Source organism: Podarcis muralis, chromosome 6, assembly GCF_964188315.1.
Source record: "Podarcis muralis chromosome 6, rPodMur119.hap1.1, whole genome shotgun sequence".
NCBI classification, from domain to species: Eukaryota; Metazoa; Chordata; class Lepidosauria; order Squamata; family Lacertidae; genus Podarcis; species Podarcis muralis.
Genome location: NC_135660.1, coordinates 56,597,965 through 56,620,244, shown reverse-complemented (window position 1 = coordinate 56,620,244; position 22,280 = coordinate 56,597,965). Strand labels below are relative to the sequence as shown.

At 39.5% G+C, this 22,280-nt stretch overlaps 1 protein-coding gene across 4 annotated transcripts; it reads left to right on the top strand.

Annotated features, from left to right (window-relative positions):
- Nucleotides 1-11: 11 nt before the first annotated feature.
- On the top strand, nt 12-17,275 carry TEX36 (testis expressed 36). Of its 4 annotated transcripts, none has more exons than XM_028729980.2 (4): nt 12-118; nt 3,343-3,474; nt 10,724-10,801; nt 12,505-17,275. In XM_028729980.2, the coding sequence occupies exons 2-4, from the start codon at nt 3,394-3,396 to the stop codon at nt 12,838-12,840; spliced, it is 495 nt and encodes a 164-aa protein (XP_028585813.1). In that variant the 5' UTR covers nt 12-118; nt 3,343-3,393; the 3' UTR covers nt 12,841-17,275. The 4 variants fall into 4 exon arrangements, with proteins under 4 accessions (XP_028585813.1, XP_028585811.1, XP_028585809.1 ...); XM_028729978.2 differs by lacking the exon at nt 12-118 and adding an exon at nt 156-360; XM_028729976.2 differs by lacking the exon at nt 12-118 and adding an exon at nt 1,113-1,454.
- The last annotated feature ends 5,005 nt before the right edge of the window (nt 17,276-22,280 follow it).

Here is a 22,280-nt window from a genome sequence, read left to right as displayed (position 1 = left end):
CGCTGCGCTAACTTCGTTTCCTCGCTAGGCTACTCACTAAACAACAGAGGGCAGGCTCGCGTGAAAGACAGGAGAACTCTCGCGAGATCTCTTAGGGAGCGGTTCAACTCTCAGTCTGGTTCGGAGAGAGAGGATTGGTTAAGACGTGGAGGCGGAGCCAAAAGCTCAATTGTAGTAGGCTCAAAATTGGAGCCTCGCCAATTGACAGTGGTTACTTCTTTGTGATTTTTTCAAGAACTCAAACCCAAGACACTCCTATGAATCCTGGGAAATGAAGATTTAGAGTGGAAACTGTAAAAGCCACTATGGGCTGAAAAGCAGTGAGGTTGATTCCGCCTGTGCCTTCTGTCCACAGAGCTTGTGTGTGTTCAAATTTTAAGTGGAAATAATTAATGCCCGCTCACTATATCATTTCTCGTTAGGGGGTTCTTCTGTGAAATGGGGCGAATGGAAGAAGTGCCCCCTTGTGTTGAGACAGAGTGCATGGTGGATTCTCAACCACTCACCTCCAAACATGTAATATCCCAGGCAACTCCAAACAGTGGCTAGTTAGGAGTATCAGAAGGGTAGGCCATTGGTCTTCCCAGCTTTGTACTGTCTGCACACCCTCTCCAGGGTTTACAGTCTCCGAGCGCTGCAAAGCAGGTGCTCTACCACAGGTCCTTCCCTTACAAATGAAGTGAGGGTCCAATCATTATGCTTCTGAGTAAAGGGCTGGGCTAGCTGCACTTCTCTGTGGTTTCAATGAGCTCTAAACATGGATATTTTGCATGCAAAGCAGGGTTGCATGCGTGAAAACTTTCACAGCAGTTGAGTCTACTCCCCAGTCCATCTGTCAACAAACTGCAATTCATATGCGTGCGGTTAGCCCTCGTGGTGCTTTGCATTCAGCTGTGTAAAGAGATGCTTAAAGATGTGGCTAATGCATTGAATGCGAGGTTCGCCCGCTCCCCTATTAAGATGAATGAAGGAGACCCTTCCCCTGGGCTCTCCCACCCCTCCGCTTCTAAATCCACCCGCGTCGGTGTGGCAATAAATTATAAATCTGCTGCCGCGAGTTTCAACTTCCCGTGTGCCTAGTCGAAGTCAGTGTTGCCTCTTAAAAGCCGGGAAACTAATAGAGAGAAGAGGCGCTGGCCTTTCTTGAAACAATAAGGGTTTTCTCCGCCTTTTTCATTTGCTGGGCGAGCTACGGAGGGCGCTTCTCCACCCGGCCTTGTGTAGGGTTGGTGGGTGATGGAAGGAGTCCCGGGCGCAGAAGACGTGAGCTAGACAGTAGTGACCATGGCAACGAGAGCCGCCTCAGCCTCCTGGAGGGGCCGCTCTCCCTTCCGGCTCCCTTGCGGAGCTGAACCCCGCCATACTACAGCAGGACTCGGGGAGCGCTGGGTCGTGGGGAAGCCATGCCCAAGGGGAGGCGGGCCAACCCCAGCACCGCGCGGGATGGCGCCTGGGTAAGGCGAAGCCCTTAGAGAAGGAGCCTCTGATCAGCTCTGCCGGCGTTGGCTGCTCCCTTTCTCTCACCGGTCGGCGGCGGGTGTTTGTGTGTGAAGGGAAGGGAGAGAAAGGCATAGCCCAACGTCTCAGGTTGCAGCCTGTTGCTTACTTCGTCTTAGTGCTAAATTCCACTACGAAACAAGGATGGAGTAGTGCAACTAAGTACTTAGACCTTCACCTATAACGGTCTTGGGGGGCGGGGTGTGTGTGGTGGTTTTATAAGGCCATGTGTATTACTTAAAGGTGTGAAATTTAAGCACACAAAATTTATTTTCAAACAAATACGCTAATCCACGGACGTCTACATTCCTGTTAAGTTAGAGCAAAATTCTTGTGCAGACCCTGATCTAAAAAACCCCCAATGATACTATGAACTTGTGCAGTTTTGCATTTTGAACTCGCTTTGTAGCACCAGCTTGGCTGACAGTTCTTTGAACAGCCCTGAGACTTCTGGGTATAGGGCAGTATATAAATTCAATTTGCACTGATGCTAAACACATTTTCTTGGAAACAAGCACCCTTTTGTTGCAGAAAGGGATACTATAATGTTAAAGTAAAAGTAATGAAATGAGAATATGTAACCATGTGTATGGCTACCTCTGTCTGGATGGGGTGCCACCTGCAGCTTTGAGAATCGGCTTTGCTGTGCCCTGATACCCACATGCTCATCCAGGGGTTGATGTGGGGCCTGTTTGCCATTATCTTCATCACTCTGCCATTCTCTGGATTGTCATTCAGAGCCTTCTGGGCTGTGTGGCCCTAGACTTTTGGGGCCCCAAAGTCCAGCCTTAGCTTCACCAATATAAGGAACCATTCCTTTAAATAAGGGACAGGTAATAACAATACAGGATAATTGGAAGTGTGGACAAATCCTGTAAGAAATCAAGTGTTGGCGGTTGGTTTGGATTTGTTGTCATAATGAAAGTCAAGGATTTCTTAGACTGGTTTCTACAGCTGTATTTTCTACAATAATCTTATCAAAGGTGCACCCTTTCCCCTAATAATAACAACAACACACACAAAGCAATCCCCCCCTCCATTTGGGTGCGTTTCCATTATTTCTCTTCCCCCGCTAACACCCAGGTTTGCTTGTCTAAATATTTGTTTTCTCCAAAATTTTACTGCCCAGTTAGTATGCTGCTCTTTTTATTCTTCTCCGTTTGCCGAGAAAACACCTCACTACCTTTGTCACTGCTGGCAGTCATATAACGGGCAGAAGCATAACAGCATCTGAAGTGTGCTATAGTCCATGACAACTTCTGCCATAATAAATTCGTTAGTCTTTAAGGTGCCATAAGAGTCTTTGATTTTTGTTGTTGCTGCAAGTTATTAGCATGGCTACGCTTTGGGAAAATATTTTGAAGTTCTAAACTGAAGTGACAGTGTTCACAGCTCTCGTATCGATTCTTCAGTTCATCCTGAAGCGGTTAATAATATTCAGAGCAGGTTTATGACATCACTGTCTGGATCTCTCCTGAAACATGTGAACACTGCAATAACATTGAAAAACCCTGTTCCTACTTAAGGTCACTCTTCCACTAGAGTGGACCAGAATTGCAGCTCTGCCAATTGAATAGGCTTGCCATTTATTATGAAATTTATGTGCGTTCTACTGCTTTTATCCATATATTTAAATTACCTACCCAAGCTTTGAAAACAGGAATTATATTTTATTTTGCATTTGATATTTGGTTTGTTAAGTGAAAGTAGAGTGGGATTCTTGCTTCTTAATGGAGCCTCTAGGTGTTGCTGCAATACAAATAATACAAACTTGCTTCTACTTTTTATATTTTGCTATGTTTTTATGTTTTCTTTATATTTTTGTTTCTTTTTTATGTTTCACAGTTTGCACAGTCTGGAAAGCTGCAAATATTTCCTGAATCTCTTACAGCCTCTATGCAAAAACAGATACTAAATTTAGAAGCTACTAATCAAATCAACAATAGATTGCCACAGATGTACAAAGTTCGGGAGAAGGTCAGTAAACATTCTTGCATTCATGAGTGTCAATTTGATGTATGAATGTTTGTGACTACTTGCTAGACTGATTATTTATTAGGTAAAAAACTAAATTAGCTTCAGTTTTAAAAACTGTAAACATAACTTTCTACCCATATTATTAATCTTGTAATATTCTGGGCATATGTTGAATGTTATTAATTGTACACTGTAAAGTATTACAGAAGTTTTAACTTAAAATTTCACTTTTGACTGCACAAATGTAGTTTTGTCCAGTTTATATGCTATAGTATTAAACATGTTGATAGTAAAACGTAATAAAATGACTTTTATTTCATATAGGGCCGTCTTAATTTAGTTTTTTATGTCCTTAAGACTTAAGGATGAGGAACCTGTGGCCCTCCAGATATTGCTGGACTAAATTTTTCAACATCCCTGACCTTTGGCCATCTGCTTGGGACTGATGGGAGTTGGGAGTCTAAGAACAGCTAGAGCAGGCATAGGCAAACTTGGCCCTCCAGATGTTTTGGGACTACAACTCCCATCATCCCTAGCCAACAGAACCAGTGGTCAAGGATGATGGGAGTTGTAGTCCCAAAACATCTGCCTGCGCTAGAGTGCCACAGGTCTTCCATCCCTGCTCTAAGTAGCTCTTATTCAGTACATTATATAAGCCCATCAGAATCTAGCTTCTAATGTATCATACTGGCATGACAGTCTGGATCTAAAGAAAAAAAATATATTAATAAAATCATCTATTAGGTTATAAATTAAAACATCTTGCTTAAATATCTGAATATTTTAGAGATGTACAGGCAATATTTTTTGTCATGGAAACTGGTCTGTATTTTCTCAGGCAGTAAGATAATGTGGCATGTGGATAAAAATAGCATCTGAACTGGGCAATCACTGATATGATTTTCATGACCATGATGTTATGTCCCCCTCAACTTTCCTGAGCAGTGGAAGTTCTAGGGCACAATGCTTATGTGGGTTCTGTTTCCTTTGAAAGGAGATCACTGGAAACTTATGGAGTTTTGTAATATTTGAGTTCATGTACAAATATAGAGGTTAAAAGTAGGTAGAGGCACAGATTAAACATGCAAATAGACAGTCAAATCCACTGCTCCATATAGATCTCCAGAGAGACGCAACCCTGATGCTGTTAGCAGAGCTAAAACCCGAGAGCTCCATAAGCTATCTATCTCAATGCATGTTCTCCTCTCAGGGTGTATAAGGTGCATTCAGTGCTGGATGCAGGTGCCTTTTTGTGGTGCTGTACACCTGTCGTCCCCATGTCACCCTCATTTTGTTGTTGTTGTTAATGATTTCATAAAAACTAAATGGAGATAACACAATAACAGTCATACTGTACAAAAACCAATGAACCTCTTGACCTATGATTGCTTTCCAGTATATCCATTTTGTATGCTTTACATGGATATAAAAATTGTTCAGATTACTGAACAAATACTGTATCAAGAATTAGACAGTTAAAGGGTATCTTTCTTATTTAACTGCATATAATTAAAAACATTTGCAAATTATTTGAATAATTGCAGCAAATTGCAAGACACAGATGGCAGACAGGATAGACAGGATAAACTATTTTTCAAATATTATTAATTTACTTTTTTTTAAAAAAGCAACCACCTATAATTGCAAACAAATGGACCAGGAAATAATGTCATTTGATGAAGGAAAAAGCACATAAATATGGGCTTCCTTAAATATGAGCTGCACAGATTGCCTTGCATTCTGAATGTGTGTATGCATGCATGTATACTATTTATTAGCTGATCTTCTGCTTAAACTCTCACAGTGCCTTACAGAATAAAACAATGAAAGCAATAGAATAACATGCAATAAAACATCTACAGATTAGAAGTTGAGGCAGAGAATAATAAAATACCAGTATAAACATATAACACAATCTTAGACACATCTACTCTGAAGTAAGTCCCATTTATTGCAATATATATTCAATTCAATAGAGCATTTCTTCCTGGAAAGTATTGCAGGCAAAGAGGCTTAAAAGTCCCCAGCAAGTCCTGGGTTTTCACCTGGGGCTTAAAAGAAAAAAAGACGCCTGTCTTCCGTCACTACCTACCATGTTGAGATGCAGAGAGAGAGAGAGAGAGAGAGATTGGTGTATTTAAGACAATTTGGATTATAGATACAGATACCCACCTCTGAGAACATTAGGTATATCAAGATTTTGCAGAAGGGTTTGAATCTGAAGAAATTCAGAATTCAGTGAGATTGAGGGGAAAGCCAAGGAGTATGAGGCAGAGTCCCTTGATAGAGTGTACAGAGAGCTTTCCAATCCCATCACCAAAGCCTGAAAGAGCAAAGGGGCTTCTCTCCTCATGGGTCTGAAGACTCTGGAAGGCTGTTTGGGCACTACAGCTACAATGGCTACCATGTTTACAACTTCCCTCACAACCATTATATGCCCTAGCTAACTAGGCTGAGCCAAGAGGAGCTAGAGTAGGGTGTGCTCATGACTAGCAATCCCTCTGCTCAGGACCCAAAGCAGAACCTCAAATATCAGCGGGTTCATGTGGGAAAAGATGGTTCTTCAGTTATGTGACCAATTTCCCTCTGTCTGTTCATTCTTGTTGTAGATTGTATAATGTAGAGGAAGGGAAATAGATGGATTTCACAACTAACTTTCAGCAGTCCAAGTTTTTAAGCATAAGAATACATGGCTGTACCATTCTATTTTATTAAGCTGGCTAACTCTTTTCTGAATGCACAAGAAAATACATAAGAAATGAGTCTCATTATTTCTATATGTAATATTAATTTAGGAGGCATGCCTTCTGTGTTTTTCAAACGTATTTTAAGGATGGGGTTAAATATCACTGTTTCCTTCCCAGTAGAGTGATTTAGTGAAGCTATGAGGGTACATCCCAGAGGTTTTGGTTTTATTTCCTACAGTTCAAGCAGCTGCACACTTTGTAATCAACAGTGGTATCCTTCAAAAGGGAAAAATTAGCAACTTGAAGGGAATTTGTTCAACTGAAGTAAAACTTGAATGGAATATGCTTTTGCTGAACATCAAACCCAAGTAATGCAACCTTTCACAGGATAGTTCTCTTTGAGAATAAAAAACTGTTTTTTTGTTTTTTTGTTTCCAACCTACTACATGTTAAGTTTAATTGGATTCTTTCTTAGTCTGGTGTTTGCTGAGCTCACGGTAATAGCAACCATGTTTTAGAAACCGGAATAGAGCAAAAGGCTAAAGATCTGTGTCTGAGGGTGGAGGGGGATTTATATTTCTAAACCATCTGTCATTTTGGCCACTGATTAAAAGAGGCTATTAAGCCATTGGTCTATTATGTTCTGATCTGGCTTTAATTAGTGTGACATCTATTTATTTCTGTTGTTTGTTTGTTTTTTCCACTGTTTAGGAATATTCTGAGAAGTATGTATGATCCTTTTATGATGAACTAAAATTGACATGTCAGAATGAGCAGATTGCCATTAGGTGGTATATGATGTCACAAAAACACAGTGTGAGAGACTTGACTTTACTTGAACAATCTTTGAATAACTGCTGGAGAAGGCTTTTCTCCAGTTTAAAAGAAACTGGAAGCTAACTGTGGGCAACAGCTGACTGTCTAATCTCTCCCTGTGAGGCACCACTCTAGCTGTGAGATTAATTAACTTGCTTAGAGGGAGCACTACAGCATTTCCTTAGTTGTATCACATTGTTCTTACTTTTGTTGCAGTCTTGCAAATGGTTTCAAGTATAGCTGAATTATTTAATCATTAAGACTGAGTGAATTCACTTACTACATACATAAACTGGGGTCCAAAGGTGGAACTAGTTCCATGTACCCAAGGGGCATTTATACTTGTATTTCCCAAAAAACAAAATAAAACAGCCTGCATAGCAAGCAGCTTTTAAAACTGAGGGGACTTTCAAAAGCCGTTTGTGATATGACATGGGGATCTGTTCAAAGAAAAAGCAAAAGTCAAAAATTCCTCAGGGTGTACCCAAATAAAGTAGCTCTTTGAATCCTGGTATTTCTCACAGTACATTTTAAATAAGTCCTTTAGTTATGTTTTAGAAGGCCTAGAAATGTTCGTGGATATAACTGCACTCGGTGGATTAAAAAAAAAAAGGATCTCTGAAATTTTTGACATCTATCAGTCAGTTCTGGTTATCGATTACAGTGGTATTAGGTTAGATATCTAGGCTGGCAGAGCAGATCTTGTTATTTTTTTCAGTTTACCTAGATCCTTCTTTGAAAATTGTAAAACCAGACTCATGGTCTAAAATATGCTGAGAAGTGTTAGGTGGGGCCTGAAAGAAAGTTTTCTCAGTTAAATGTGTTATCTGATCTTTGCTTTCCAATGCATGTTAGAGAACATAAACTCTTTATTTCTGGAATTCTGTCAATCTGGCAGGCTGAGATAGGTGAAGCCGACAATATTCAGATAACTAAATTTTTCGTGTGCGCAATATTTGCAATTATAAGCAAACATTTTTGCAGTTGAAACAATCAAAATATAATGTTGGAATGCTATTGACTTCTTAGAAAATTTTAAGAATTGTTATTAGTAGACTGACCCTACAGCGAAGCCAACATGTTGCCTTTGCAGTTTTGTTGCCCTCCCAGCAGTAAAGTAAAAAGCAAAATAATATCTGAATAAACAAGAGATAACATGGCAGCACCAGAAGCCATTGCCACAGGGCCCCACAGAAATTGCCACAGCCCCCCCTCCCCAAAATGCTACTATTGTGCACCAACCATAGCCACATTAGATGGGCACAGAAGGCACAAATCACTGCATGGTGATGGTCCACACACCTTCACATGTAAAAACAAAATCCCATACACGAATCATCCAGGAAGAGCTGACAATGCAATGCCCAGTTCAGCTTCCATAGGTCAAGATCAGGGTACCTCCAATGCCACAATCAAGTGAAACCTCATCAGATGCAGCACATACCAGAGGGGTCAGGGCCTCCTGTAGGAAACCCCAACACTTCACTGAAGGAAAACACTTGTTCAGGAAACCTGCAGAATCAGGGGACCTGATGCATCCCAATTAAATTTACCACCTGGCTCTGGACTCTTCACAGTCTTCTCTGGGATCTCAAGAACAGAAATGGGAATGAATAAAGGTGAAAGCTCAAGCTAAACAGTGCAGGAATTCATTGTTAAGATACGCTTAGAATCAAGACCTTGTTAGTACCCCAGTCTTACTACCAGTGTTAGAAACTATGAGCTAAATGGCACCTTAAACCTAGGTTGTGGGCGCCACAACGGAATGTCTAGGTGCGCTTTTTCATAACAAGAATACAAAGCTGAAAGTGAATGAACTGCAGCCAAAAATCTTATGTTCATTCTTCACATGGTCTAGTCCTCATCTGAACACAGAAAAAAACATAGCCATGCTTCCTCCCCCCCTTAATATTCTTATGAAGGTCTCACAAAATGCTGCCTTTCTGTAAGGCCAGCTGAGAGGCAAAACCTATCAGCTTGCCTGACGCTGCAGTGATCTTGGAAGTCGAGCTGGCAGGAATTTCTTCTCCAATGCCCCCAGTGCCAGCAGTGGCAGCTGTAATCTGAAATCTTAGGTGCAGTACTGCACCCAGAGCTCAGAAATTGCTCACGCTAATTCAATTCCCAGTCGCAAAATGCGCCTAGAACAATGGGAGTTTCGAATGCTGCTTACAACAAAAACCCTCAGTTGCTGCCTGTAAGCTGTTGTGGAACAACTGTAAGGGTTTGTTCCTTATCAATCATCTAGACAGGCTGCTGTTCAACACTTGGTTCTCTTATGTATTAATCTTTCCAGTACCACTGGAGAACTTCAGTAATCTAATTGTCAGTCATCTTTCTTGCTTGCTGCCTTGCTCCCATGCCTATGCTGAAAGTCCATGGATTGCAATGGATAGAAGAGCAATAATTGATTTTTCATGCTACAATATTTCCTGCAGACTACAGTTTGAATCCTGTAGCTTTCCAAACACTGATGGCACTAGCTTAATTTGCTACATCCCTTTTGCCAGGACCACAGAGGGAAGGAGAGAGTTCTAACCTAATCATAGCAGTCAGTTCTATAGAACAGGACCATAGAACATGGGGAGCACATAGGCAACAAGCCTCCTAGGAAAAACCAAGTCTCACACAGAATTATCAGTGATTCCACACAGGCATCAATGCACCAACTCTGTACCAATGTCTGTGTCATGGAAGTGTACATTTTGCAAGGGAGAGGACTACATACACATACTACAAGATACATATATACTACAACAGCAAGCTCACAGTCCAGTCAATCTCAGTGGGAAAGAAATGGAATGGGAATAAGTAGGTTTTGGAGATATATTGCAATGATATATTTTTTTTAGAAGGCAAAACTTACTTTTGGGGGGTCCTGCTAGCAAGAAATAGCAAACAGCTAGAAACAGCAATTTTAAAAGTTATTTTGAAACATAAAAGTGCAAACTTTCATCTCATGATAAATTATGGGAGGGGCTGTGAGCTGGATAAATTGTCTCGTTTGTTCTTTTCATCCCCCAAATTAAGGATTTTGTAGCAGGGTGCTGCACTACTTGGCTATTTGGTTCCCTCTAACTTTATAGTTCTGAATTAAGACTCTTAAAACTGTTTTGTTCTTTATTTGCATTTTGTTGAGTCTGCAGGAGGCAGTTGGCTTTCACTTCACTAGATCACAGAAAATCTTTAGAGACTAGCTTTCCTGGCTGTCGCTTAATATGAGATGCCAGAACTTGGAAACTAACTGTAATAAAATTTAACATGTGTACTTGTGCTTGCTATATTTGAGACTTAGCCATTTTCAATATATAGTCGGTAATTTGATATAATATATAGCATATAATATATAGCATCTTCTCAGTGGGTGGCACTGAGCTCATAAATCTCAAGTTGATTCAATTACGAGTTTCCTTTTGAAGTTCAGCTTTTATTAGCTGTAGACTCAGCACTAAAAGAAATCTTGGTATTTGTCTAAAAATTTGTGCCTCTATAAATAAAACTGATCTAATTCAAAAGTTTGGGTACTTATGTAAGTGTTTAGATGACTAGGAGAGATTAAATTCTCTTATAAATTTAGTGTATAATGTAATCAATCTGTATTATTTTCTAACCGACTACCTATAAAGAAACACATAACATATAGGCATGTTTACATGAATGTAATCTTGGGTTCTGTTGAATATGAAAGCTACAGCAATACTGCACAGGCATAATAATTATTATATTTTTCTTGTTTCTATTTTTAGAAACCAGTAAACACATTTCCATTTTCAATCCATGATAATAGACATTGTTTATTGAATGTCGGAGAGTACTTGGATTCTGTAAGTATTGTGTTTTTTGCTTGGGGCAAGGGGTTCTTTCTTTTAAGAGTTGCTGTCTCTTTTCCAAGCGACCTGATTCATTCTCCCTTTTGTAGTATCCCACTTCCAAATGATAGTAGAATTGATGTAAAAAAGAGTGAAAGGCAGAACTGATGACAAACAGATAAAAATACATAGATAAGACATAGCAATGTAAACAAAACCATTAAAGCAACATAAAATCAATCAGAATAACCTCTGCTGCTCTTTACTAAAAAAATAATTTGTCTAATGCATCAAGATCCTACTTAATTAGAAGCTGGACTAAAAAGTTTTTAGCTGGTACCTACAACCAGTAGTAGCACCATCTAGCTTTCCAGATATAGGACATTCCATAGTTTGGTAGGTACCACTGGGAAGGCCTTTTCATTAGTTGTAGAGGTATGACCTTCACTCAAAGATGGTTTGACAAGTAGCCAGCCCCAGCAAATCTTAATGGCAGGTGCAATTTACAGGGAGATGAACCTAGGTCCTAAGTAATTTAGAGCTTTATTAAGTGGCTTCAGAACTTTGGCTCAGTATAAGACAGGCAGCCAATATAGGTTCTTCAGAATGGGTTTTATAAGAGTACAACTAAACAAGCGAGTCAATACTATTGTCACAGGATTCTGTACCAGCTACAGTTCACAAATCATTTTCACAGGCAGCTCCAGGTAGAGCACATTAAGTATTCTGGAAGTTACCAGGTCACTGTGGCTGAGCTATCTGTCCAGGAATGGCCTTAGAGAGTAGATCAGCCAGACACTAGCTTCCACTAACAAAGATGAGGCTAAGAACACCCACATATTGTGCACAAGTTCCATCAGAAGGAATGCAGCTCTGGCCATAACAGGCCATCTACCAAATTCCTGGCTTTAAGGACAACCTACCCACAAGACACCTGTCTTTTGGGGATTCAGCTTCAGTTTATTGGTCCCATCACTTCCTCCAGAGAGCAGTCTGATGCAATGCTAAAGTGTGATAAATTTTAATGGGTTTGCTTGTTTATTTATGTTTATTTCTCTGCTAAAGTTATATCTTGGCTCGTTGCAAGATTTAAGACAGATTGCTTGCCCTTAACATAGCTCTTAGAAGTGCACAAAAATTGTCCTTAATCAGAAGAATGGAAATAAATGCTTGCTGTCCAACCTAACCTTGATCAAAATGTCAGACTCAATGGTGTCAGTAAGGGCTACCTCACACATTGCTGTAGAAGCAGGTCAGCATTAAAATGTAGGGTGGAGTTCAATGCTAGGCTTACTTAGAGTAAACTCATCAAAATTAATGAGTATGACTAAGTTTGGTCTATTCATTTCAGTAGGTTTACTCTGCATAAAAGTTAGTTTAATTCCACCCACAGTGTATACTTGTGTCTACTCCACACTGAGTGAGGCAACTCTACATCTTCTTTCACTATGGAAAATTAAATTGGCCTTGGTTCCCTGATGTGTGATTTGGTGATGTACACAACTGTGCTTAAGTTTGTTGACGTGTATTCACTTCTCCTGTATATCAGATGAGAATGATATCTTTAGAAATTAATTGTTTATCTGCAGTTATCAAGATGCGCTCCCAAATATGCTAATAAAACATTCTGTGATGGTTCTGTAATTAGGGTATATTGTTAGCTACCTTAAACAGTGAGAAAAACCTGAAGTATATGTGTTTTCTTTCATCTCTTTTAGGGACTAGGACTAAGGAAATTTCAACGCGAGACATGCCAACACCATTCAGAAAGCTACCTTTTTTTGGCCCATGAACCCATCCCAAGCAGTACTGACAAGCATACCATTTATCAGACTTCATTTGTCGAGTATCCAAATACCAAGCGGTCCATTCTGGGGCGATTTCCCAAAAGCCATGCAGATAGGTCCTTTGCTTTAAATTCTTCCGCTGCAAACGATTATCTGTGGTTTTCAAAAGGCCATGCCAGTCCTAATATTTCAGCTCCTGTCAGGCCTGAGAGAAGCTCTCTCTCTGAGCCTCAGCAACTTTTACCTGCTGAACATTCAACAGAATAAATTTTCCATGTGAAGACGCTACTAAACCACATTCCAGTGTGGATTTACAATAGGCTTTTAAAGATTAGCAAACACCACCTTTATCATTCTACTTTGCCACCCCCTGGATCTGAAATTATTTTAAGAAGCTAAGTGGCATTAAAGCAACAGGAATTGGATGAGTGGTTGCATTTATACAGCTGGGTATTGTTGTTTTTTAAAAAAGGATCAGTGAATTTGGAAAAGGGAAACACATTTTATGTTTGCCTTGAATATCAAATAACTTTAGTTTTCGCTCTAAAACATCAAGATTTTTCACTGTGTCTCTGGAGGCTTGAGCTATCTCTACCTCCATCTGGCAATCGGTTTAACAACCTGTGTGAATACATGGGATGTTGCCCATGCCTCTGTCATGTCCCTGCCAGGATGAGATGTGTTGGTAAAGATAGCACCTGATCAATCATCTTTAAAGCTATTTAGAGCTTTGAGGAAAGTGAGAGGCATATCAGTGTAACTCTTGCTATACTCCTTCCCCATTTGCTTACATGCGAAGTTGTAAAGGATACTTTGCATAGTTGGGAGTTTTCAGATGTTTTAACTGAGGAGTCCTACGAATGAAATGTATATTTTTCTCTATTCAGGATGACAGCTCATCCTAAGATTGGCCTGATGCCACTTATTTTGTGGCAATATTATTTATTCTGGAACACAAGAGCTCTCTCTACATGGATGCCATACTGCAAAACATCATGGCACTGTAACAGTTTGTAATATATGTACCACATCTCCATGGTGTCATTTATTTTTTGAAAATATTGGCCTGGCAGTTTCACATTAGCTGGTTCTGCAGCATAGCTGCCAACACCTACTGGGTGTTACTCACCCTCAAGGTTCCATAAATGATTTGTGGGTTGTATATTACTATATGAAAATCGTTGCTGTGCATGCAAGCATCCTGGTCACACTCAAAGGACAACAATTTTCTAATACATACAAGGTTAAGGATTTCACACCTTTAGCCAAAAACCCTACCATGGCATGCAACAGAAGCCATAAAATGTCAAAATAGTAAGCAGGTACAAGCATGATGATTCCATTATGTTGGCATCACATGCATATCTCTTTATAATCTAAATGCCAGTTGATACATTTTGCCCTTACTTTTTTTTGTAAAGGTGGATCACAATATACTGAAAACAGTACAACATTAGCTTCTTCCCAATCCATATAAAAATTCCCTCCATCAATACACAGTGGAAATGTCATGTCAAGATAAGTTATTGTGGAAGTTTTCCGAAATAATTTAGTACATTTCCTCAGTAGCTACTGAAATAATGATGATGATGATTTTATTTGTAAAGGGGCCCCCTATCGAGATGCTTGGGGTGCTGTTGCACAACATTTTGAAACAAAAAACAATTAATGACATCATTAAAACAGTGGCAAAGCCAAGAGCGCGGCATCATTAAAAGAAAGTGATTTCTTGTTTCAAGGCAGATAAAAGCAGCCTGTCTATTGCAGAATCAAAATTTCCACAGCATTAGCCAACAATTTCATCCCCAAGCAGATTCCAAAGTAAAGTGCACGCCAATCACATAATATGTGAAGTACCCCATGCTGTTTGGCACACTCAGGAGGGCAATCTTGGTCCTCCTACAGAAGGAAGAAATGCATTCTTGCTACATTTGTAATGTTTATCTGGGGTTTAGAGTTACAAGTGAATAAAGCAAAATTCATGTTTTGCAACAGCAAGAAAAGAGTCTAGCTTTGTTAACTCTATCTACTTCTCCATAATCTAGATTTCTTAAACATTTTCCAATTCTAATATATTTAAAGAGTAATTGTGGGTTCCTGTTTATCATATAAATGTATACATAATGGTAAACCCCTTTGTACATTTAGTAAACTGAGTTTTGGTCTTGTGGGATCCAGCAAGTTCAGCATGTTGAACTTACCAAGGAGTAGCAGGAGAACCACCTATATTAGCATGGTGGGAAATGAAACACCCATGTTAATTTCTAAAAGGAGAGCTTATTGAGTTGGCATTGCACCATCATTGCTGTTATAATTAATCATACTAATAATACTGAGTTGATATACAATGATCCCCAAGCATTTTTCTAAGGGAACTCACCAGTGGAATTAGGCTACTGCTCATGACTTACCTGTTGCCCCTCTTGACTCGAGATGTGGCATGCAGAGGTAACTATTTGAAATCAAACTCTATGTCCATCACTTTTTCAACCAACACAAAATATTTCTGCACCCTGATGATGAGGTTGCCCCATAATTTGTGTAACAATATGACCATTCCAATAATCTGAGTTTGTTTGCATATGGAAGCAGAGGGAATGATTTAGTCATAGTTCTGAAAAAGTGGTGTGGGAAATGGAGTTGGGTTCCAGTTTCACAGTTTTCAAGCTGAAATTGTTTAGAACTCGGTCTGTAAAGAAAAATGGCAGAAGAGACTTCTCTCTGTTTACTACATGGGCTAAGCAACCCTATGCACACATATTCGGGAGTAAATCCACAAACACAGTGGGACTTCTAAGTGTAGATATGCATTAGATTGTACTGTAATTCTAGGTTTATTTACCTTTGTTTTAATTTGAGCCAGGGCAACATGGGTTCTGTTCTCAGTGCTATAGCTCACCTCTAAAAAGGAAAATGGTTCTAAGCATGTGCGGAGCCCCTTTTCCTCATGTTGAGTCATAATAAACTCTCACATATCTGGAATTAGGGGAAAGGCTTGGAAGCCAAATGGTGTAACTTCTAGGCTAGTTTAAATTGGTTTTTTATTTTAAAAAATAAGAATCTTAAGCCACCAGAGTTTATTCTCTAGATTCTTGAATATCTCACGTATGTAATTTATGTTAAATATGTGTACCATGTCATCAGCACAAGGTCTGTATATAATGTGCTTGCAAAAAAGCTTTTTCTGATGAAAACGTCCAGCCTATTTTCTTAAAGTGCTTTACTATGGGAATAATGTGCTGATCTATTATAAAAACGCAATAACTTCTGAAGCAGTTTTATTTTGCCATTTCCTCCCCTGTAGATTTTTTGCAATATATTTCTAGAAATACTTTATGCACTCTAACACAAAACAATATCTACAGCAGTAATAATAAATTACATGCGGTGGGAATTCAAGCTTGTTCTCGTGTCCAAGGTGATATAGTGGAAATCATTCATAATGAAGAAGAAAGTAATTGTTATGCAGCATTTTTGTATTAAGCATAGCCCCCAAATTATCCTGAGTATACAGCACAATGTTCTTGGGGCTTTGATACAACTAAAGTCTAATAAAATGCATGTGTATATCCCCTTATTTGCATAACTGAAATGCCTATAAATTCAAACTTCTTCGATTTTAAAGGGATGCCAAATCTCAGTCCACTCTCTGAATATGTCCTAGACTCATAATTAATCAAAAAACACCCAAATCAATAAGCATGCAAAATCAATCCCCTTCTGATTCCAGTATGCAAATAAACCACACTGATGGATTTTTCCCAGAATCTAACATTGCTGTGTTCCTTTCCTCTCAGCAGTCACTATGCCTTTTAATGTTCATATTTTATGCACCACTGCACAAGCAGTCTAAATCTGAGCTCAACACAACTAGTTTAAAATTGTTTGGTGTTTGCCACTCAGGGCAATCTTACACATGTTTACTCAGAAACAAACTACCTTGAGTTCAAAGGGACTTACTCCCATGTAAGTGTGTACTGTATTCTATTGTAACATTTTATGCACAACTATAAGTAATGAAACAAAGTCTCAGTAATGTGATTGAAAATGAACACTTCTGCCATTACGAGCACGTTTTTATGGCCAGCAGGAGGCCAGCACTGTGCAATCGCCCATGAGGTAATGTGGCCACAATTCTTCTGTGCCATGTTGCTCTCCTTCCAAGACATAGTCAAAGTGGAGTGCAGTTCAAAAAACTAGGAATAACATCGATCATACCGCCCCCCCTTCCAAAAAAGGCCATCAGAAGAATGCAAGGTAAGCACCTAGATATGCTTCAGTCTCATGGCGCTCCCCTCCCCACCCGAAACTTGAGGAGGTCCCCAGAGTGGGTTATGATGCAGCATAAGAGGTTACAACTAGAATGGGAAATTAGCTACTCACAAAAAAACAGACTATGCATGCATGGAAGTGCTTTTCATTTGTGCACAGGGCTTTATGGATCCCAGCCAATCAGTTTAACCTTATCCAAATTATTCCTATAACCTCTTTTGAAAGTATTACGGAATGAAAACTTTCTTCACATTCTCTCCCTCATATTACGCAGTGTGACTTGTTTTTAAATAAATGCAACCAGTGAAGTCATTTAGAAAAAAAACCAAGTTCTTTTATCCCGACACTGTTTCCAGCATTTGCATGTGAATATGAGCTACCCTGCTGTTTGATTAAACTAGAAGCTTTTTTTAAAGCCTATAAGAATCCAGATTCATGTGCAGTAGAGTCCTTTCCACTTGTATCGCAAAGGTTGTTGGAGGAAAAATGATAATATCCTTGGAAGTACATGACTAATGAGAATATATATAGCACTTCTGAGACAGCTCAAATGTATAATTATTGTGAGGATTTCACAGACACATAAATATAATGATCTTCGGGTAAGTAAATTGCTAGCTACCAATGAAATAAATATGGTCCCTTCAGAATTTGAAATCATTTGGTACTGTAGGTGGTGGGAAATGATTCACCTTAGCTGTTATCTCTGGAACAGTAATGTAGAAATATATCTGCCAGGGCTGGAGCATTTACATTGTTCTTCATATCCTGTGGAGTTTGTCAGAAGATCTCTGGTCCCTGCTGGTGTCTAACCTCTTATTTTGATAAGCCAGAACCCAGCATGAGTCAACAATGGGTTGGAGCAGCTAATATTGTTTACTGTGGTAGGCATACTGCCCATAATAATTTTCCAAGAAATACTGATGTGTTCAAAGGTCAGGTTGATGTTGAGTGCTAAACATGATTTCATCTTTTTTAAGAGTAACATGGATATAGAAGTCTTGGGGTAAAGGTTAGATTGTTTTTGCCAGCACTGGTCAGGTCATAATAATCTGTGCACCCTAGATCAAGGAAATCTGATACTTTACACATTGAATAGGAACTGAAGTATTTTGGAATTTTCATCAGCATTTTCTTGGAACATGATTAGGCGTTGGAAAACATTTCTGCTCATATGCAGTGCTATACCCAGTAGGAAATACATGGTGTAGGGGGGCATTGGCTTCCATAATCATCACTGGCATTATAAAGTATAGAACTGGTAGAAAGTCCTGATCCAGTTGGCAAAGAAATATAGACAACCTACACCCCACACTTCCTGTAAACATTATTCTCATGACAGCATTACAATCCCTTCAAATTATAGAAAGGTAGAACCACCACTAGTCAATAAAAAACAAGATAAAACAAGTGGCACCAACAGGCAGCAGGGACAGACTAAAACAACCCAACTGCAGTTTATAAAAGCCTTAAAAAAATTAAGGGTAGGTGCTAAGTGAATTACCTGGGATACCAATTCACAAATGAGAAGCCACAACCTAAAAACCATCTCAACGGTTGACATCCACCTAGCCTCCAAAAGCAGGGGTTCCTAGGAAAGAGCCTTTGATGAAGGGCCTCTTAAGCTAACAGAGAGATAGGTGTGCGTGGGGAAAGGATAATGGTTACATTCAGGAAAGGGGATTGCTGGATCCCAAGGGATTAAAGGTAAAGGTAAAGGGACCCCTGACCGTTAGGTCCAGCTGCGAACGACTCTGGGGTTGTGGTGCTCATCTCGCTTTATTGGCCAAGGGAACCGGCATACAGTCACGTGGCCAGCATGACTAAGCCATTTCTGGCGAACCAGAGCCACGCACGGAAACACCGTTTACCTTCCCGTCGGAGCGGTACCTATTTATCTACCTGCACTTTGATGTGCTTTCGAACTGCTAGGTTGGCAGGAGCTGGGACCGAGCAACGGGAGCTCACCCTGTTGCAGGGATTCGAACCGCTGACCTTCTGATCGGCAAGCCCTAGGCTCTGGTTTAGATCACAGCGCCACCCGCGTCTATCCCAAGGGATTACCACTGCCTTATCCTGCCCTCTCTTACCTTGCCAAAGTTAGCACCCTCTTACTCTATGGAAAACCGCTCTGAAAGCCCTGTGGAAGGATTACAAACCCTCTTCCCCGACGCTTCAACAACATAGCCTGATTCACCTCCACCAACCTTATTCCATACAGACCATTGTTGTGTTCCTTTGCCACTTGTACCTTAGCAGGATGTGTTCTAACAGACAGTATAAACCCTTTAATGAAAAGTTAGGTTGCACTATGTCTAGAGCTATTTAAACAGAGCAGCAAGTGTGACATCTTCCTTACTTTTTATTGTGGCACTAGCTGATCCTGCTTCAGTGCTTGATAGCTTTATGAACATAATGAAGGTGAGTGGGAGCCTTGCTTTAAGGCATATAGCTTTGATATGGGAAAGAAGCAGAGCACTAATGTCTCTTGCAAAAGTAAGCTATAGAAAATAAAGAGTGTTCAGGCTCCTTTTTATTTAAAAGAAAAGAAAAGAAAAATATATTCACTGTCCTGCTTGAGGAAGGGAACACATAGTGTCCAAAATAAATGTTATTGAAATTGTGGAGTATTGCTATTGTGAGCCTTGCACTTTTTCTTAAGGGCTGCATGAATATGCAGAAAACCAGGTGTCATAGATTTTTATTTTTTTTAAAGAAATTTGTATAGGTATCAATAGGTGCCTTGTCCAATTCCTGATTCCTCTCCCTGATCCCCAATTCTGTGTTAAGCATTTCTGCTCATAATTATCCTTGTTGCTTTTCTAATTTCTATATGTTGCTCATGAGAAAGCTCTAAGCAGTCTGATTTTAAACAAATCTGCATGGGTTGTTGCTTGTGATAGCAGGGGCAAAATTTAAGTTCTGCCTCTGTTAGGCATTGGGAAGTTAAAAATTTGCATACACTTTGATGAATGTGTTACTGAAATAAACAGTAGTACTCTTATTATGGGAGAGTTAGCAACCCTTATCAGGATACTTCTCAGCATCCAGCATATCTTTGTTTTACTCCAATTTCCCCCTCAGTTGTGTTATTCTTGCTATTTTCTTTCTTTCGAGATAGCGTCTCCAAGGTTCCATTGATGTGCCTTTCCACCCATTGTTTAAGCTGGGAGAATGCCAGCTGTGTCATTGTATGGTCAGGCTCAGAAGGATTAGATTGTCATAAGTAAATGTTGGTGAATAATGATTTCACTCTTTGCAGCACACAAACTGATGATGAATATTATATCCATTGACAATAATACAAAACTGGCAAATAGCCGCAGCAATGAATGCTCCATAAAGCATATGTTCATGGGACTGATAAGAGAATAAACAATTTAAAAACTGACATGCTTGATTCCAAGATATTTACCATTCACATTGGAGGCTTGTTAAAGCAGCGTTTATTTCAGAGATGGGGAGTGCTGCTTCAGCAATTCAGAAGTGTGAGTTGATGAGCCCACAAAAGCCCTCACTTGTCTACCAAGATGGGAAGAGGGAACGTTCTGGATGGTGTGCTACAGCACTGAACCGAGAACATGAGAAAACAGGCCCTGAGCCACTTACAATCATGGGCAGCAAGCATACAACATCTAGTTGCAAGCAGCCCTGAGAAATGTTTGTTATAAAGTGGCCTATAAATTAAGTAAGAAGGTAGGTAAATAGTAGTGGCACCTGGTGGTTGACATGTAACCTCATTGAAAGATGAATCCAACCATTTCAGCAGGATATTCAACTACACATTGAGGAGGCTACACATCCATGTCAGTTACGTGTGGCTCTTGCTTGCTGAATTGGCATGACAATCCAGGTAAGCCTTGGAACAGATGGTGTTGACTGCATTGGATTCCAGTCATGCAGCTTTATGTACTTATCATTGAATTTATTGCGCAGCCACCTTCATTTCCCACAATCCTGAAAACCTGAAGAAATTAATCTTTAAAATACATGACTGCCAGCAGGAAAAATTAAAAGCAGCATCCTTGCTCTCTATATAATCAAGCAGGATTGTAGCCTTTAAAAAGAATGTTTAGTATAAATAGCAGAATTAGCTGTCACAATTATTTTCAAAACATTTGGTTCTGTCAAGTTTCCTTTAATTCTGTATGACACTTGGCTGTTTGAGTCCCAGCCCAGATTAGATCTCTGTCTCAATATAAATCAAAATTAAAAGAGATACATTGGTGGTGTTGTTTTTTCAAATTTGGTCTTTTTCTTGGTTTTTGATGCAGTTTACACAATGAATAATGAACTCCAGATAAATACACATATCATATTCATACTGTCACAAAATGATACAATAAGTATTTTCATTTTACCCAGTGTTCATTCTTACCACATTCTGAAATAAAGAAAGAGGAATGTTTTGTATAGAACAGAGAGTAAAAGGAGAGAAAGGATTCCAATAGAGCATCATTGCTAACCCTAAAAATGAAGCACTGCAGAAAAGACATCAGCTCAAACACCTGCTTTCTTATATGAACATTTTTCATTGGCTGCTAAAGCTGATATTTCCAATAACTCCCATTTGTGGCTCAGCAGAAATTTAGCTTGCCAAGCTCTTAAAGCAATCCACTTAGCAATCAAGGCAGTTCCAGGAATCCAAGCTTTCTAATATTTACTGAGGGCCCTGATATTTGGAAAATAGCCCGACATTAGATATACTGCTGTCAGACCCAAACAATGACCAAAACCAAGTTGATACGTCTTGCTACTTCAGTCCATTATGGATTAATTATGCTGCATCCCCAATGCATATGCAACAGATCTGCCTCTGGAGCATCACCGTGCCAGCAACAAAATATAGTAATCCCAGTTTTGGCAAAAGCATCAGGGTAGAATAAGCTCTGAAAACATTCTGTTAAATGGGGAGTCTCACATCACTTGTTGAGTAAGTGCAATCTAGCTCAACAAGATCTTCTATGAAGTAGGATGGTGGTGGCTCAGGTTCCTGGATTTCGATTAAACACAAGCATTCAAAACTAATTGTTGATCTGTTTGAGGTCTTTAAAAAATGTTTGTCAAACTTATTCGTGTGTGTGTGTGTCTGTGTGTGTGTGTTTTAAAGAACTGCACTGCTAACATTAAAATGCTTCATGAAAGATATTGCCAATAATGTCAACCTGTTCCATTTGGCTGGCCAGTTTTCTACATATTTTTTGTGTGTATTACCCAGACCCTCAAAATTCAGTAAATGTTATTTAAAATGGAAAATGGAAAAAATAATAATAACCCTAATTGTTTTAAACCTTGCTCAATCAACCCCATTAAATGACCTCTTGACATTCCACCAAAGGAATTGTCACTATGAAGGAAATATCAGTAACAGGATGGTCATACAACAGAAATCAGGGCCAGATTTAGAAATCCACTTACAGGAAACATGTTGCCAT